Source organism: Thunnus maccoyii, chromosome 12 (assembly GCF_910596095.1).
Source record: "Thunnus maccoyii chromosome 12, fThuMac1.1, whole genome shotgun sequence".
NCBI classification, from domain to species: domain Eukaryota; kingdom Metazoa; phylum Chordata; class Actinopteri; order Scombriformes; family Scombridae; genus Thunnus; species Thunnus maccoyii.
The window spans coordinates 6,579,918-6,599,682 of record NC_056544.1 but is presented as its reverse complement, the minus strand read 5'-3'; the positions used below and the strand labels follow the sequence as shown (position 1 = coordinate 6,599,682).

The 19,765-nt window shown below is 42.6% G+C and overlaps 1 protein-coding gene across 5 annotated transcripts in view; it reads right to left on the bottom strand.

Annotated features, from left to right (window-relative positions):
• rnf220a (ring finger protein 220a) overlaps positions 1-19,765 on the bottom strand; it is a 259,438-nt gene that overhangs the window by 37,746 nt on the left and 201,927 nt on the right. For 4 of the 5 annotated variants that reach the window (XM_042428896.1, XM_042428898.1, XM_042428897.1 and 1 more), the window contains 2 exons: positions 7,421-7,550; positions 533-581 (listed from right to left, as the gene is read on the bottom strand). In XM_042428896.1, the coding sequence (XP_042284830.1) occupies positions 533-581; positions 7,421-7,550 (179 nt within the window). Of the gene's footprint in view, positions 1-532; positions 582-7,420; positions 7,756-19,765 lie in introns of those variants that run through there. The other variant, XM_042428900.1, reaches the window with a different exon arrangement.

Below are 19,765 nucleotides of genomic sequence, written 5' to 3'. Positions count from 1 at the left end.
AGGCTGGTAGCTAGTTGTGGTGTGGTTGGATGAGTTAGTGGAGGCAGACACTATAAGGGAATGCTGCTTGATGCAATTACGAATCTGCCTTCCTGCAATTTGACATTATCTGTCTTTTTCTTCTCTTCTTTTTCTGTCTGTCTGCATCTCTCTCTGTCTCTCTAATTGGAACAATCACAGTACAGTGCCTCTTGGCCCTGCTGCCTGTTGGACCACAGGAGACTGGTACTTGTGTGTGTGTGTGTGTGAGATTTAAGACAGAGGCCTACAGTACAACTGATTTCCCCTTAGTGCAGCAGAGAGGAACAGAAGCATCAGAGTAACAACACTGAGTTGGACAGTAAAGAAATACAATACATATCAATGAAAATGTGTCATAATGTTTTGAAATCTAACCAGGTTTTCTTTTGTATAATAATTTAATATTTTTTTTCACACCATACCGATACAAATAAAAAAAGAGAGATACTTCAAGGTCATATTCCAAATGCAGACATCATATTACATGTTGAGAAACTGAGCTTCATCTCACCTTGGGGGTTCCTGGAGTGGCTGCTCCATCCTTGGGTGACGGGTTCTTACTGCAGCACAGAAAGAAGACAAAATAGACTTTAGTGAGGTTGAGATTTGTTATGTACTGTACTGTAGTGCAGCGTTGAATATAGTCTTACATATCTGTCTGCCTGTTTTTCTGCCTCTAGCGTATACTGACATATTTCTGACAAGTCATTCATTTTTAAGATATCATGCATTTATTTTGAAGGGGACTTTTCCGGGTAAATCATGAAACATCATGAGATTTTACAAAATGGTTGAAGTGGCTGTAGCAGGAAACAACTGATTTTTGCAGTGATTTGATTTGTCAGCGCAGTCAGCCTGCGGTCACTTTGATTCTGAAATATGTGGAGGACAATCGGTTGGCTTGTGAACGCTACAGGGAGGAGGGGAGAGGGGCGCAAAGAAAGGGGATATATTAAGACTTTAGAAAGAAAGACAGAAAGAAGGAATGAAAGAAATGTGACAGGTCTGTTCAATTCAATTCACATGTTACTTTATCTCTGATCTCTTTCTGTCTGACACTTAAACTGTTCTCATTTCTTCTTCTCATCTTCTTTGTTGCCCTCTCTTCCCTCTCTCTCTGACTTTCATCCCAACACAGAGATACATTTCTCTGAGCTTCTCTGAGTATTACCACAGTCTTGACGTTGACAAAGCAAGACAGGGTTGTCATGTTTGCTTTGAGACCCTGTTAGCACTCCAGACCCCCTTGGACACACACACACACACACACACACACACACATACATGGAAGGAAGGGTGCCTGAAAGTGAATTGAGCATGACCTCTAATCTGACAGCATGCCTTGGTAGACGAGGGATTTCCCTTTTCAATGGATGGATGGGTGGCTAATAAGAATAAGAGGCCTTATTTATATGTCACTTATCTGCGAGCAGAATTTACAAAGCGATGCACAGGAAGCTATAACAGCGAGATGAGAAAAGTATAAGACTAAAATGTAATGCAAAGCTGCACAGAGAGGAGGAAACGTATGATCAGAGAGATGGATGGAAGTATGGTATTCTCTCTTTTTTTTTTTAACTCAAAAAGTTGGTTTTACACCACCTCTACCTTTTGATACGCCATATTTTAAAGGGGCACTCTACCAATTTGATACATAAAGGTCAGTTTTCTACTACTACAAGTTATTCAGCCTGTCACAACGGTTGTTAAATGTCTTCTGTGGTTGTGGAGGAGCTGTGTCAAGTTTGAGAAAATAACCCTGGTGATGTCATCAGCTCTCAGCTTGGGCTTGGTGCCTACACAGTTTAAAATAGAAAGCCTGCGTTAACAACTGGGGTTAGACACAGACATTTACCAGGCAGTGAGAGTCTATCAAAAAGGTGCTATTAATTGCATTGTGGGAAATGTAGGATCAAGCATTTTTGAAGCTTGAACCACAGTAGGGACTCGGCTTCTGCTTCTTCGATTTCTGACCATTACTTTTTTTTAAAAACAGTCTCTTGAGTCCCCAAACTTGATGAAAGTGTGATACTAAATAACTGAAGTTCCCCATTAAAGCCCCCAGTTTTGGATATGTATGTTTTTTGTCAACTGATAAACTGGAATATTGCTCTGCTAGAAGCTACAATGAGTTAACAAACAAGAGTGGTTTCACTAAAACATTTTAAAGGAAGAGAGAAGAGGGATACCATAGGAGGGATGCCATATACAGGTGTGTGTGTGTATGTATTTAAATATCTTTGTGCATGATGAACATCTCTGTGAAAACCTGTCGTTACTCTTTCTATGCTGTGTGTGTTTGCGTGTAGTGTGTGTGCATGTCTTGTGTGTGTGTGTGTGAAAGCTGAACAGCAGGCCTCACCTCCACCAACAAAGAGAATAAACATGGGTGACACAGTCAAGCTGCCGTGTAATGCAGGGGAATCTGTCAACACCCCCCCCCACACACACCTCCACACCTCTCTCTCCCCTTTTCTATCTCTGTCTCTGTCATCTCTCTCTCCTTCTCCCTCTATCTCTCTTTTATTCATTACCTGGAACCTCTGCAGAGGCATCAACAATAACAGCCACCTCTACCTGCTCGTTGACAGTGTCAAACAGCGACAAGAGAAGGAGGGAGAGGGAGAGAGGAAGAGAGAGCAAGAGAGGACGGCAGTCGCATGCCTGCCACGATGGGAGAAAATTGCCACAATGACAGAGGGGGGGGTGATAGAGAGAAGAAAGTAGAAAGGGGAGGGGGGGGGGGGGGAGAGAGAGAGATGTGGTGAGGGAGGAAGACTGGGCAACATAAAGAAAGAGATCGAGCGAGGGAGAGATGAAAGAAGACAGAAAACAAGAGGAAGAGAGAGAGTGATGGGAGAGTTGGTGTGCCGGCGCCTCTTTTCGCGGCTTCACACGTCTTTTTGCCCGGTTCTATGAATTTTTGATGGCGAGGGTTATGGGGCTGGAAATTCCAGCTGCCTGCCATGTCAAAGCAAGGAGAAGAGAGTGGAAATGAGCAACACAGCAAAGCGAAACAAACACACAGACTGACAGCGGGTAAAGGAATGGAAGAATAAAAGATGGGAGACGAAGCAATTTAAAATATGTTGCGGTAATGAGGCGTGTATTGTATGTGAAGAGGGGGAGACAGGTGAGGACATGTTGGCACTTCAAACAAGCGAGTTGTCCCGCCATGTCACAGAGCCAGGATCTTCTTATAGTACTGTATTTAAACTAGATAAACCTGAAGGTGGTCTCTGAGTGTGTCATAAACAGGAAGTAGTAATCGCATAGAAGGGGCAGTGAACCGTTTTTCTGTTTGTCATCTATAAAAAAAAAAAGTATCAAAAGAGGAAAAACCAGATTAGGCAAGGACTGGATAACACAAGTCAGGAGATCAGAGATTGCAGTATTTGATATTGAATGATAATAATTGGTTTATATTAAAGGACCAGTGTGTAAGATTTAGAGGCATCTAGTGGCACAGACTTGGCAGAAATGGAATATAATATTCATATGTTTTAATTAGTGTATAATCCCATGAAAATAACAATTGATGGGTTTTCATTACCTTAGAATGAGCCCTTTATATTAGAGAGAGGGCCTTTCACGTTTTTCGTGAGTTTCGCGGCCAACGTAGGTTCTACACGCTTGGAAGGGGAGGGGTATTCAGTTGGTTGCAATCTGCAACCTCACCACTAGATGCCACTAAATCTTATACACTAGTCCTTTAATATCAAACACCAAAAAGTTAGAGACTGTTGTTTTCTTGAGAGGAGACTATTGTCTGTCTAAAAACTTGCTGTGTCATTTAAGTTTAAAATCACATTCCATCTTTTGTTCGTAGTTTGGTGTCGGATACATAAATGCAAAATAATTACACACAGTGCACCGCAAATTACTAAAAAGACAATATGGATCTTGTTGCTTGTTGCTTGCAAGTTGCTGTAGAAAGCGGGCTTAGACTTCCAACTTTAAATTTTAGAAGGATAAATGTTTGGAGCTCCAGATCTCTTGTTGAAACATGTGACATTAATCTGCACTCCTTAAGGAACCATCATAAGCTTCATTCAGTCATTTTAATGTGATTCTACAGGATCTGAATACTGTGAGATGAAGGATCTTTAGCATTTCATTATGTATTTATGTCTCCATCAAATAAAAAGCCATTCATCTCCAACATTAAATTAAAACATTTTAGCAAACTGATAAAAACACAACCTGATAACTACCCAAAATGCAACAATCAATACATTTCCTATGTCAGTATAGCGCCACTTTAAACTAGGCTGATCAGTATTTTGGAGGTAAGTAAAACTGCCCTCCCTCCCCAAACCTGCAATCTTACACTAGAAGGGACAGACCGAGTGTGACTGACAGCCAGCAGAGACCTCTGCCGCTCCCACCTCCACTACACTACCAGATGAAGAGAGAGAAAAAGAAGAGAGAGAGAGAGAGATCCTTCCTTGGTGGGAGTTGGGAGGAATGGATGGTGCTAACCTCGAGATACTGATTGCTTTTGGTGTCGTCTGCTGGAGAAATGGGGGCTTGCTGTAGTGAAGGCAAATTGATTATGCAGGAGGAGGAGAGGAGAGGAGAGGAGTAGGGGGGTAAGAAGAGGGGGTGGAGGGGGAGTATGTAGATTACTTTGCCCTCGTGAGTTACCTGAGGTGTACAGGGCATGATAGATTTCCATTTGCTCAACTGTGTGTGATTTCTATGTCCATATATGAGAAGCTGTGGCCCATGAAGAAGCGAAAGAGCTCGCAGTCACGAGAGAGGACAAGCTGGCAGTTGTAATCAAACACACACACACACACACACACACACACACACACACACACATTATCAGCAAGAACAGAACAGAAAACGAGAGAAGAAATAGAAATCAAATGGAAATGGAAACCGCAGAAGAACAGATATTTATAGAGGAGACACTTTTCACACCGGCACACTCACACACACACACACACACACACACACACGCACGCACACCTTCGTTTCCATACCCACAGCTCTTTCATTCAGCAAGCGCTGGTCGTCATTAAAGGCAGATTTACTACAAATTGGACCAAATTCCCACTGTCACTTTCAATGATGGCTGCTACCATGCAGAGAGCCAGAGAGAAGGAGAGACAGTGTGTGTGTGTGTGTGTGTGTGTGTGTGTGTGTGTGTGAGATATAGAAAGAGGTTAGTTTTGTGATATAACACACACACATACAACACTTTCTGCCTTTATTTTATCTGCTGCTCACATTCCCTTGAACACGCACAAACGCACAAAGTCACATTGAGACATTTTGTGCGTGTGTGAAGGAAAATTTCACTCAAAATTTCCAGAAATTTTGACCTCTTCTCTTTCTCTCTGTGTCATAGTGTGTGTGTGTGTATGTGGAGGGGGTTAATGGCAAGTAGCTAAATCAGCCAGCCGTGACGTTAGCCACCATCCCATCTCACCCCGGGATGACGCCATTTCCTTAAATAACCGTGCGCGTGAGTGTGTGTTTGTGTGTGCATGTGTGGGTTTTGAAGGCTTATACGGTATCTCAGACCCCCAGAGGGAAGGGCAGACTACTAACCTTTATTAATTATTGAACACACACACACACAGACACACACACACACACCTCGCCATATCACACGATGATAGATGGCTGACCCTCGCTCAGCTCTCATCTATTCTATTCTACTGTATTTTATTGTTTTCTATTCTATTCGAGTTGATTCTTGACCTTGGAAATAAAAGGATGACAGAAAGAGTGTTCATTTATTGAGAAGACGTGCACACGTTGACCTATTTACACTGATGACCCAGCTCATTGCTATGGTAGGAAAGGGTATAACTGACCAAAATGTTTGCTTAAAGTCACTAGAAGCATGCTAAATCAGGTCTGGAAGAAATGACAGGATGATATTGGAAGAATTTCGGGAGAAGAGAGTGAGAAAAGAGCTGTGAGGAGGAGGAAACGAGAAGAAGAAACATTGGAGGAAGCAACGAACGCAGGGAGACAGAAGGGAAAACATGAAGAATAGGGTGATGACAGCAGAGAAGAGAAGAAGAAGAATGAGGAGAACGTGGACAGGTGGAAGGAGGGGTACGGGAGGTGTAAACGGGGGTAAATGAAGTGTGATTTCCACGTGGGGTGACGCTATCTGTTGCCCCGTTCCTCCGGGTTAATGGGGACTATCATAAAGCTGGGCCACTTAGGTGGACACCGGGTCATACACAAGCCACACTTGTGTGTACACAAACACACACACACATACACACAGCCAGACGCGTGGTCAAGGTGAAATATGGATCCTAATGGTTGTGTCCCATCGTTAAAAGGGCTTGGAGTTGATTTATCCACCGTAAAACAGCTCGTGCGACTGTCACGAGGAGAAGAAGGGGGCAGCGGTGAACTTGGGGTCACAGGTTTGAATCCTAATCCCCGAAGGAAACACTTAGCGTTACGTCGACGGCTCTGCCTTTTATGCAGATTTACGGCACCAAAATCTCTGCTGAGAAAGTATAGCAGTCAGTGAGCCTGACATAAAAGTTGAGTTAAAGCTCACCCTTCTATACCTAAAACATATTTATGAGCCTAGTCTTAGAAATCATGTTTACTTTTCCTGCTACATTAATATCCAGATAATGTCACATGACTCAAGAAAACTAATGATTACAAATGTAAAATTGATTTATCACTTATTTTGAAATTCAGACTTTTTGGAACATTAAAGAAATACCCCGTACATTTTGGGAAAATAGCTTATTCATTTGAAGTTTTACAGTTTTACAGGTATTTTATCTGCATACACAATAAAGATATGCAGAGATGTATTTAGCTTAGCTTAACACAAAGACTGAAAACAGGGGAAAAGAGAGCTAGCCTTTGTCAAAAGTTTATAAAAAGCTTTCCAGCCACTTCAAACCTGCTATTTATATGTTTTATTGTTTGCTAGTGAGCTAGACACCAATGCAACCAAGAGTCAGCTGTGTTTGTTCATTATTTAGGTCTGGAGATGCTGCAACCACTGAAGCTAACAGCCCAAATGCCCCAAGTTAAGCTAACCGCTCGTTGAACCACAATATCTAATTTGTTCTCTTTGAACAAATGCTGAGGTGAAAAAGACAAAAAATACAGATAAAATACTCCTGGAGTCATTGGAGGGCACTGTTTAGAGCTAGGCTAAACATTTTACCAAGCTAACTCTACTGCCAGTCAATTCACTACTTTTAGCCATTAGCGCTACATTACATATAGCCTAATCCTCAACACACACTCAACACACATACACACGCTCACACAGTATGCTCAATTGATTCAATTTTGATTGAAACTTTGATTTGACACAAATTATAGTTAATGACTGTGTATTTGTGTGTTTGTATGAGAAAGAAGCAACATACGGTGAGTGTTTAAGGCCTACCTGAGGCATATGGTGGCTAGCCTGTCTATCTCTGTCTCCATGTGTTCCTGAAGCTCTCCGGGCCTGAGCAGCACCTGGCAGATGGGACAGACTGGAGTCTGGCTGTCGTACAGGGACATCTTCTTTTTACCTGGAGACAACAGCGGAGATGGAGCGAGACAAAGAGACAAACATTAGAGTATTTATAGATGAGACAAACAAAAAGCTAGGCACCCAAACAACTCTTGTATACAGATACATTATATCCAGATTGTGTCTACTGTAGATATGGCATCAGAATACATCTCAAATCAATCTCAAGTTTTATCTGTTAGCTTTGGCCACTGGTGCTACTCCAGTAAATAAATACATGACAAAGATTACAACAGTTACTGGCACTGATAAACACAGAGTGTTTCACACAGGCAAATCAAATGTATCCATCTGTGATTTAGAGTTTGTCATGCTACACACATTCTACGAAGTTGATTGGCCAGCCATTCAATATGGCCAAGGTTTTCAGGTGTAGAAACAATAATGTTAAGTAAAAAAAAAAAAAACAACAAAAAGAGTGGGGATTAGGCATCAAGGACACTCAAGGAAACCTCAGCACTGTGGGTGCGTGCGTCTTGGTGCTTAGCACACATGGTTTTAAAATCACACACATTAAGTGCATGTGCATTATAATATACACATTACACACAAAGAAAGGGAATAGAGTGTTGTACAGTCTCCATTGTGTAATGTTCTTCTCAGGTCAAAACAGAGAGGGGGGGTTAAAGAAGTGTCAGCCACGGATGAGATAATGCTGTATAGAGTCTGCCAACACTACCTCACTTCATTGTCCTTGATCAGCAGGGCACAGGGTGGGGCCCACCTGTATGTGTGTCTGTGTTAGTGTGGGCTTGTATGTGTGTGTTATTGTGTTTCTGGGAGTATGTATGGACTATGTTTGTATAGGATAGTGTGCATTTTGCAAAACAGCCTTTATGGTTGTGTGTGGGTTAGTGTATGTATACTGTAGTAGCCTACATCCTATCTTTTCAAGTTTACCTTTGAGTCTGTCTGAGCCGGCTAAAAATATCATCTATTGAAAGTGTCTCGCTGCTTAATGTTGGAGGACACTTCCCTCATTTCCTGTATTTAGCCAATCAAATGGCCTTTTTATAGTTCAAGAACAATATGCTCCGCCTCAGCAAGGATATCCTGTTAAGACTGCTTGTCACCACGACAACAAGAGGACCAGGTAGGGGGACTCCCCGTCTGTCTCGTCTTTGGGGTTTCTCACACACACAATACATACGCATGCACACACAGCCCTCTGGGCACACGTATCCTTGCTCACATATTGGTCTGTCAGAACAGTTTCCTGCAAGAGGTCTCATCAAGACACAACTAGTGGAGAACACAAACACACACACACACACACAGACATTGTCCCCTCCCTCCCTCTCTGTCTCAGAGCGTGTGTGCGCATACCGGCCTCCTATTCTCCTGCTTAACAGAGCCCACAGCACTGGACACGTTAAGTGACTTTGAAAAATAGGTAATCGATTACTCTCTATCTCTCTCTCTTTCTTCCTCTCTCACCTCTTATTTTTTTTCTTTTTCCACACATATCCCTCTAACGCTCTTTCTCTCCAGCCTCATCCATTTCTAATTTTCTGCTCCCTATCATCCATTTATTTCTCCCTCTTTCTTCTATCTCCCATCTCCTGTTTCATTATTTCGTCATTCGCCTCTCTCTCTCTCTCTCTCTCTTTCTTTCTTTCTTTCCTCATCTCTATTTTTCTCTTGCTTGCCTCCTCTCTTTTTCCCCTCTTCTTCTCCGCTTATTGTCTCCTCCACACTCTGCCTTCAGTATATTTCCCTTTCTCTCCTTGTTTCTCCATCTCTCTTTCTCTACCACACACACACACACACACACACCTCCAGTCCCCCCTCCCTGGCCCTTTATTGCTTTGACAAGATAATTTGAGTCATGCTGAAGCTGTCGCTGTCCGCCACAGCAAACAAAGAAAGATCCAATCCCTGTCTGCAGCTGATGGGGCTCTTTCTATTTCACAGACAAAACACACACCTGGAAGAAGTAGACAAACACACACACACACACACACAAACATACACCAGCATGCAAACAAACACATGCCTATGCTTGATTATTTTTAGTCTTTTGTTATGTCAGAAAATGTACTTTAAAAAAAAAAAAAGCTTATTTTGCCCAGTGTGAGTTTTCTTTTATTTTGAATTGTGGAATTTTCTATATGGATGTGACTTGTATTTGTACTGGCAATAGACTGATGATAAGGGAATATAAATGCATGGGTGTGACAAGAGAATGGCAACAATCAACAACAGGAAAGACTAAAGTGGGGGAGTTTGTGCTCTGAGAATTGAATTGAATGCTGCTGTCTATTGGGCCAAAACCCAACCCGCTAACCACAAACACACACAAATTACACTTGCTCTGATGTGATGGAACAGAAAATCAGAAAATCAACAGCTAGTCATGTGAGAGAACACAATGGAAGAGAAAACAACTCTGTTGGCCACTGGAGTGAAACATTTGGCTTTAGCTCACCACCAAATTAAGGCAGTCGACTTTAAATATCATAGAATTAAACATAAAGTTTAAAAAAAGGCTTGTTTCTTTAAATTTAAAATGCTGATTACAGTTGTAATTAAAGACTTATTTATAATTTGGTTTCCAAAGTTCACCAACTAGTCAGAAACTCATATTTTCGGTTTATTTTCTATCAAAGTGATCCACAGAAAGTCCTTCAAAATTTCAATGTATGATGAAATTAAGCCAAATCAAAAACTTGTGTCAAAACTTTCACTCTTTATCTTTTTTTTTTCTTTCAAATCCGTGTTTTTCGCCGAGATGTTTGCTGTCATCACTTCTCATCCTTTCTTGTCATTGTCACCCCTTATGTTCCCCCTTTTCTTTCCTTTTCTCCCTCTTTTCTCCCTCTCTCTCTCTCTGTCAAACGCTCCCTGAGGGAAGTGAGTGATGGGGGGAGGCGAATGGACAGATAAATCTAGGGGAGGAGAAGAAGGAGAGGAGAAGGAGGAGGAGGAGGAGGAGGAGGAGGAGGAGGAGGAGGAGGAGGAGGGGGGTTGTTGATGTGATGTGATGTCGCACACCAGGCTTGTCAGCGCCTTAAAGATGATTAATGTCGGGGCAACACACACACACACACACACACACACACACACACACACACACACACTTCTCACATGTCCTGCTTTGGACCTCATAGCTCAAACACACACACACACACACACACACCCTGAGGCGCAACAAGGGTGCGTTTAATCTCGGGGAGCGCGGGGGAAAGCACCAGACTCAGAGGGGAGGAAGAGGAGGGGAGATGAGGATAGAGAGGGCCGGACAATAACAAGGAAATAGGCCTGACAGGACTTTTTAGTGTTGAGATTCCTCAGTGAAATGCCGGCTGGCGGAGCGAACGAGGGATGGATGGATGCGCGGACGGAGGAGAGGAAAGAGGAGGTGTGCGTCCCTCTGACAGCCGTGATGGAGTGTAGGCCTGATCCCCCCTAATGTGCCAAGATGGATTGTCTCATCTCTCTTTCTCTGACTTTCTTCTCTCTCCCTCCGTGCGTCTTATATCTCAACTCCCTCTCTCTCCCATTTTCCTTATTTCACCCTTTTGTTTCTCTCAGTTATTTAACCCGACCCATCCCTTTATCACTCTCTCTTCTCTCACCACTCATCCCTCTCTTCCCTTCTTTTCATCTCTGTCACTCGGTCCGCTTTAAAGCGCTCACTGGTTTTTGTTCATGTCACAAAACAATATGTCACACAGCTGGCAGGGGGGGGCATATCCACACACTTTTTGTATCCTCTGTCTGATATATTTACTAGCTGCTAGTATTGACATGTGCACTTTGGCTGCTCAGAATCGATCCACACAGCCTCTAATTCCTGTTTTAGCTGTCTTAGTTTGTCAGAGGAATTTATATCAGAATCACAACTCCTCCAGCAACATGTCACTGACAGATCCTCTGTTTGAAATGTTGCTGAGAACATCAAATTAAAGATGAAAAAAAAAAGAAGCTAAATAGGGGCCACAAAAAGTTATAGAGTCGGACTTAAATAGAATCTTCAGTGTTATTTTGTTTGCATGTACGTCCTTGATTCTGTGTGACTAACTGGCAGATGGAAAATGATGTGGTAAGCCTTCCCTTTCCCACAAACTGGGCTTGCACATTTGATGAAGGTGACAACATGTGGAAAGACTCATTTGGTTTTGTTATTACACAACATAAGGAAATATTTCATGTTTTATATGTTATTCGGGTTCTGCATGAGCAATATATATTCATTTTGTTTGTGAAAAAGTCGTTCATAGATAAAGAAATGAACAGTATGTCATCCTATATAATGACAGAGCTTACTGTGTGTTTGGGGTCAGTTATAGAGGTCTGCAATTCTAATCAAATGAGGTAAAGTGATGAGGTATCAAAGGGATAAAATAATGTTATGTATGTTTTCTGAGCTGATAAAAAGGGCCCAGAAAATGTAGGACTAAATCAGCTTGACTTGACTTAATAAACTAGTCCAAAAACAGCTTGTATTAAGCCCAGTACACACGAACACAGGTATTTTTGAAAAGCACAAGCACTGTTTTAAAAAAATGAAAATAAAAACATAAAAAACCAATTGAAACGCTGTCAAGATCTTGCCAAACCAATGGGCGGTGATATAAACCCCAACCCTAAAGCCATGTTAGCCAAACAGAAGCTGAAAAAAAAGCTTTTTTTGGTCTCGTCCAAAACTGGCGATGTTGGCGGCGGGGGCGGGGTCTGTGTGGTGGGAGTGTTGGATGATGTAGCAGTGATATCCGTAGCACATTCTGACACCTCTGTCCCTCCATATAGTGGAAGAGTAACTGTACATTAATGTGTAAACATGTAAAAAGTCCTGTTAGCAAGGTTAGAACCAGCACTATGTTGGCCACGTCCACCATTGCAAATTGTCACATCATGTAAACAAAGATGACTGTGCACAAGCCAAAAACTCAGTTTTGCCTGTCTACATGTTAACACTGAAAATGGAGTTTCTGAACATCACCCTGGAAGGACTTTTCCAAATGGTTTTCTTGAACTAAAATGCAGTTTGCATGTGGCTGAGGCCAAAACACACAGAAAAAGCTGTTAAAAAAAAATACCCATGTACGTGTGGACAAGGCCTTACTGTTACCGTAAATGTTCAAAGAGTAAAAAAGCAAACCTCATGTAACCCATACTTAACATCTGAGATATTCCTGATTAGGCTTTTATATCGCTATATTTTGTAAACAATGAGCAGAGTGACACACACACACAACACACACACACACACACATAAGTCGATAGGCAATTACAGACAGCAGATGGTGAGGAGGAGAGAGCTGCATCGTATGGAAGAGTGGAGAGCAGAGAGGAGGTATCTTTCCTTGCATTTGCATTGTTTCACTTTTGTCACTGCTTTCATTCCTTCCTTACTTTCTCGATTGCTTCATGCTTTCTTTCTATCTTCCTTCCTTTCTTTCAACCTTTCCCTTCCTCCTTCTCTCCATGTTCCATGCTACCTCCTCCTTAATTTTTTCTGGTTTTCCTTCCTTCCATCCTCTTTGTGCACTTATAAATATGTGTGATCATTGGATATTTAAAAAAAACATCTAGCTTATGTTTCACCAGTTCTCTAGTCATTGATAAAAATTGCTCAAATGATGTCAGTCATCAAATCTATTTAAACACATGAAGTGGCAAGCTTTATCTTTCTGCTTCTTCTTCTTTTTTTTTTTGAACTTTTTCTCCTCTGCTGCACACACACACACACACACACACACACACCTCTTCTTCTCTCCCCTCCCTTCGTCGCTTTGGTCCAGATGAAGTGGGAATCAATAGATGCTAGATAGCGCCGGCTCCCAGTCACAGACTACAATGAGCTGAGGTAAAAGGCCACCTCCAGAGAGGACAGGGATTGTTAGCTCAATACTTGCTCTCAATGGGACCAGAGATAAAAAACCATTTGGGGTGTCCTCATGGCTCAATGGGCTAAGAGGCAAACCATGTACTCACAACACTGTGGGTCCAAATCCCATTTAATGACCTGTATTGCATGTCATCCCGTCTCCCTTTTATCTCGACCATCATTCCTGCCTGGTACATCGGGCTGTTCATGAGAAAATCTTGCATGCACTGTCTATAGCTTGAATCCATATTGTATTATTGCATATTCATTTCTCTTCTTAGATGCAAGCTTTTGGACGTTTACGAAGAAACAAACTGAAATATTTCACTTGTCTTGAACTTGGGTATTTTCTGTCTTTTATATCTTCTGCAAGGGATTGAATTAACTTGTAAATGATACACACAATCAGCTAATGAGCGCTGAGCATGTAAACTGGATTTAAGCACAACAATAAGAGTCAGAAAAGAGGAGAGCCAGATTTATGAGTTGGCACATGTACAGTATGTTCACACACACACACACACACACACACACACACGCTGGCAAAACACACGAGCACATCTCCCAAATGGAATTACAAAGTGTCTACATGTAGAGGCTGTTTTTCTGTCCTTGAACAACTGTCTTCTCCTTGTGTGTGTGTGTGTGCCCCCCCACACACGCACACACACACACTTCCATTCCCCCTAAATGAGTTTTCTGACATGCATCAAGTGTTTATGCCCGCTACCCCTCTTTTCTCGCCTTCCTCTCCTCCTCCTCCTCCTCCTCCTCCCTTTCCCCCCCCGCCCGGCCGGTTAGCTATAACACCCGCCAACATCGGTAAACAAGGAAATCTCTCAGCCGCGGCCCGGCGTGTAACAGCATTACCGCGCCCGATAACCTCTTCAAATAATGTGCGATAAGGGGAATTTGATTTGATTCACGGAAACGGGAAAGAGGGCCACTTCTGTTCCCCCTCAATCTCTTCCTTTTTTCTTTCTTTTCTTTATTTCTTTCTTTCCATTTCCCTCCCTCCCCCTTTACCCCCGCCACCTTCCTCCTCTTCTTCTTCTTCTTTTCACTTAGCCTGAGGGTCCGGGGCCTCCTCCTCCTCCTCCTTCTCCTCCTCCTCCTCCTGTCTCATCCCCCCTTATTCCCCCCTCTCCAGAATGACACCACCTCGCATCCACAATCAAATAAATCCCACCGAGGTGTCAGCCTTCATTTCGACTCTCCCCTCTCTTCTCCCCAACCAACGCAAGCTGAGGTGAGAGGCCCCCGTAAAGCCATCATCTCCATAATGGCAAATATGAGCCCTAAAGCCCAAAACCAGGGGCCGTATTAACACAAATGGGACTAGCAAGGTGTGTGTGTGTGTCTCCAAGTGAGGTGATATGGTTTTTTTCTTAAGTGAGCTGTGATTTAAGCAGGCTAGACACTTGGCTGATCACTGCCTCTATCTGTGTGTTTGTGTGTGTGTGTGTGCAGAATAGATGAGGCTATGTGGCTCATTCAGAGGACATTTGATGAAATGGAACGGGGGTCAACTTCAGTTTGCCACCCGGGCTGCGTCGCGCTCCGCCATGTGTGCGTGCGCATGTGTGTGTGTGTGTGTTTCCAGTGTCTCTCCCAGCACGCGCGTGTGTGTGTTTGTGCTTCTGTGTGTGTGTGTGTGTGTGTGTTTGCGCGATCTCCCTCCCTGACAGTGATGCATGGCGCTTTTAAATAGCACTCCTCCACGCCCTGCTCAAAACTCATCACCGGGCTCTTTCACTATCCCTCCCTCTCCCCGCTCCCTGGGGTTGTCACTTTTAGAAAAGCAAATGAAATGTCGGCACGGTGGAGAGGAGGGATGAAGAGATGTGGCTGGATAGAGGGATAGAGAGGGGAAAGGTGTGTGTGTGTGTGTGTGTGTGTGTGTGTGTGTGTGTGTGTGCACTAGTGTGGATATGTTTGCTGTCTTTGTAAGTCAAGGGAGTGAAAAAATGTTTCCGTGTGAATGTATGCATGTTGCACCGCGAGGAGGAGAGTGAAATGTAAATTGGAAGATGCATTTATTTTACATGGACAGGACATCAAACTGTGAGCCGCTCGGATTTGGCAACATGGGAACACTGTGACTCTTATTACATGCGGGATGTTCCTTCATTCTGTTACTGGGAAAAGCTTTGGGACATGTGGAAAGTGTTTTCGGGGGCCAGTATGCTCTTAAATAAAAACAAAAAATTCCAAAAAATGAAATTTGTTGACAGATTTAGGAAAGGGAAGGGAGAGAAAGATCATCATAAATCGTCAGCTGCCTGGTTTTGAGCATTCACTGATAAATGGTCATCTGATGATCTGTGTGTGAGTGTGTGTGTGTGTGTGTGAGTGTGTGTGTGTGTGTGAGTGTGTGTCAGCATGCGTAATGTGGGTTTTACTCCTGGGACCTTGCTGCGTGTGTGTGTGTGTCTGTCTGAAAGACAGCAGCGGGATGCTAGAGGTTATCTCCAACTACTGACAGCTGTTTATTTAATCAATCACCTTGTCAGCGTGTGTGTGTGTGTGTGTGTGTGTGTGTGTGAGAGAGAGAGAGAGAGAGAGAGAGACAGTGGTGAGGGAGAAAGAAGTAAATTAATGGAGCATTAACCAACCACTGACCCACAGAACAGAGGCACATCCAGTCGCTATAGAGGCCGAATCTCAATTCAAGACCCCCATCACACACACACACACACACACACGCACGCACGCACGCACACACACACACACACACACACACACACACACACACACACACACACACACACACACACACACAAACTATATATGATGCTCTGCAGAGAGTGAGTTGGGCAGGGAACAAGTCAAAACTTCAAAGTAGATAAAAACAGGTGTTTTAAACTTTTTATAGTGAATAATTTATCAGCGTAATTAATCATTAATAATAAATTACCTTGGAAATGCACATTTTAAATATTGAAGACATACAAATTGAAATATTCATTACTATGATTAGACTTGTTCAGTATGATTTTTTGAAAAGGACATTCTACTTTTGCATTTTCTTCTATTTTGCTTCTATTTTTTTATTACCGCGCAATCTATCTCGCATGATGTATAATTATTACTCTAAAAAAAAAAAAAAGAGACTCGGAAAAAGAAAGAAAGAGCTCTGGCTGACCTCTGCCCTCACTCTCTCTCTCACTCTGCTGACAGCCTCTGTTTCATTTCTCCTTCCTCAGCTGTGCAGAGGAGGAGGAGGAGGAGGAGGAGGGATACCTAACTGAGAGGTGTGGGCGTGAGGCCTGTCGGTGCTCATTTCCATCCCAAAGGGCCTCATCGCTGGCAGGAACATGCCGTGTCAGTGGGCAAACAGGGACATCAGCAGGTTGGAAATAGACGCCCTGACTCAGCCCTAATCAACACACACACACACGCTTGTTTGTGTGCGTGTGTTCAATAAGAAAGAACAGATGTCATCATCACATGTATAAACCTTAACATGCATGTCTAACGCACAGAGAGACGGCTTTTCTTCTACACTTTCAACTGATTCAGAGACAGATAAACACCTTTCCAATCTTTTACTCTCCTTTTTTTCTTTCATTCCGTCTTCTTTCATCTTTCCTCTCTTCCTGCCCCTCTCTCTCTCTATCTCTCCCTCCCTCTCATTATCTCTCTCTCTCCCTGCTGCTTTCATATGGTCTAGCGGCTGAATTAATTACCAAAGCCAATTAACGGTAGATTGGCTGATGTTTTAACTAATTAGCTTTAATGAGGGTGCCGTGGCTGCCTGCACTGTGTTAATTGAATCCTAACAGCGGAGGAGGCAGCCTGCGGAGACAGAATGAAAGGGATGGATGGATGGATGGAGGTATGTACACACTCACGTATACGCGCAAGTTGTTATTGATAATATTCAGAGCGCGTCGCAGGAACACCCACCCTGCTGCTTCTGCTTTATTATTAACATTATTGGCCCTTTCATACCAGACACCTTATGTCTCAAACGCTCATAAAAAAAAAAAAAGGATACTATAAAAAGTGATACGATTATGTTATGTCACTGTGTGCGTTCCCTTCATTTGCTGGGGCCAAACGTAACTAAGTTTTGTTAATAGCGCTCATATCCTCAGCACGGTTAAAGCTAGCTGTATTTGTTATTGCAAAACGTGCCTGGCGAAGAGGAGCAGCAGATTAAAATCTTAGATCAATGTCACGCTGTCCCTCTCAGTGCCGGATTACCTGCCGCGTGTACCTGAACTTCATTTTCACCTGCTATCACAAGGCAGGTGAAATGATCAGAGATGTGAAATGTATGCATTGATTTGAAAGGATCTATGGATAAAAGCTGATATCTCACATTATGTCATTTAAAAAAGGCGTGAACGTTTTCATTCGACACCCATGGATTCTGTATGAAAAACTGCTGTCAGGTTCAGATTTGGAATGTTGAATGTTGTCATAGAGATATAGATATAGAAGAGATACAGCTGTTCTACAACATTCAAATATAATAAGAGATTGTAAATGTTATCCATGTGTCCTCCCTCGTCTCGCTCATCTGCAGACATGAATAGCTGCAGATCTGTCTGAGGTGGCTATAAAAATCTGCATGGCCGTGTAAAAGGCTTAATGATTTTAAAGTTACAAGAGAGAAGAGCCTGCAGTTTGTCTCATCCATCAAGTCTAGCACCGCCGCCTTCGCCAAATGGCCCTGCCACCTAACCTGGCGCTTAGCAATGCAGGGCCAAATACGCCCTCCCTCCCTCTCTCTCCCGTCTCTCTCGCTTACACGTTTTGTCTTTGCTCCGCTTAAGACTCCATCATTTCTTTCCTCGCTCTTTGTGTCGCTTTCACCTTCTCCGTGTCACCTTCGGTTTTTCAGCTTTTTCTGTTCTGTTCTTTTTAAATGACTTTTGACAATATGCTCAAAATGTCTCAACAGAGAAACATTGGAATCTCCTGGATAATTGAATAAAACTATAGAGGTGTTATGATGTTTCCTGACATATCAGTGGGCTTCATTGGCTGTTGATGCCATAAACTGGTTGATAATGGTTGATTTGCAAATGAAACATGCTGAATTGATACCAAATTTAATGATTAGAGTGTCCAAAAGTAGCCAAATCCAGCAGCAGAGCACTCTTTACACCTATTAAAGTATGTATTGTTACTTCTTCCTCCAACAAGCACATTTTCATTGGAAGACATTGAGCTCTTTAGAGCCGTTGGTAGATTGCGAGAGAGAGAGAGTGTTATATCATCTTAAAGCTCTCCATAAGGCCCTCTGGCACCTCCTTAACCACTTCTCCCTGCAGCTCCCCCCCCACACCATGCAACTATAGGCTCCTCTTACACATGTTAACCTTTTGACCTGTTGTTGCAAACTGTAATCAATAGTAGCACTCACAAGTCCCTCTGTTTGTCTTACACACTCATAAATCAGTTATCCGAGGTACACGAAGACAGATGAAGAAGCAGATGGGTTTTTAGAAAAGTAGAAATGAATGTTTTGAGATTTCTTATCAGAACTGAGGTTCCCTCATGAGGAAAACACAAGTATCAAATCCATGCTAACACTCTCTCACACACAACACATATATATCCCTCCAGAGATGTGGTCATATTGAGGAGGAGGATGGGGATTTTCACGTTCCCGTCTTCTGCTCATCTGTCAAACAGGCGACTACAGCTGACAACACTGACTACTGTAGCACCTTACCCACTTATTTTTTTTCGTATTACTTCTTCTGTTTTTTACTCTCACCAAAGCTTGGAGGAACTGACAGATGACAGATGGAAAGATTGAAAAATTGCATTACAGCCTTCTGCAGTTCCCCTACTGTTTATACTTCCTTTCTTTAATTCTTGTTTTCTCTTAAAAATCTTGTTAATGCATGAAAAATTAGAAAGCGAGAGCTCGTGTCAAGGAGTTGACATCCTTTTACAGTGAAACTGTGCTTCTTTTCAATTAAGCCTCACTTACATTCTTACATTTTTTTGTGATTTAAAGCTAAATAAAAGTATTTAACTCATATTCTCAGGTTCATTTCTTCATGATTGAAACGTTCTGTTTCATTTTGATACTGTATATGAGGAAACATGGATTAATAGACGGCGATAACCGATGTTCGAACATTTAGATTCATGGTTTCTATTAGCGACGCTGATGTCATTCACACACAATAACGGCTATAAACACGCGCGGCCGTGCTGACGACAATAGCCAAATGTAAATCAGATAAATAGATGAAATTGAACAGTCATTCAAACGGGCCCCATTCTACTCTCAAACCTCATGAGCCTTTTGTATAGCAGATGCTATTGTAGGTGTGTGTATTTATGTGTGTGTCTGTTGGCTTGTCAGCGATTGAGAAGAACCTATTTCCTCTCGCTGAATCCCCGGCTCTAAA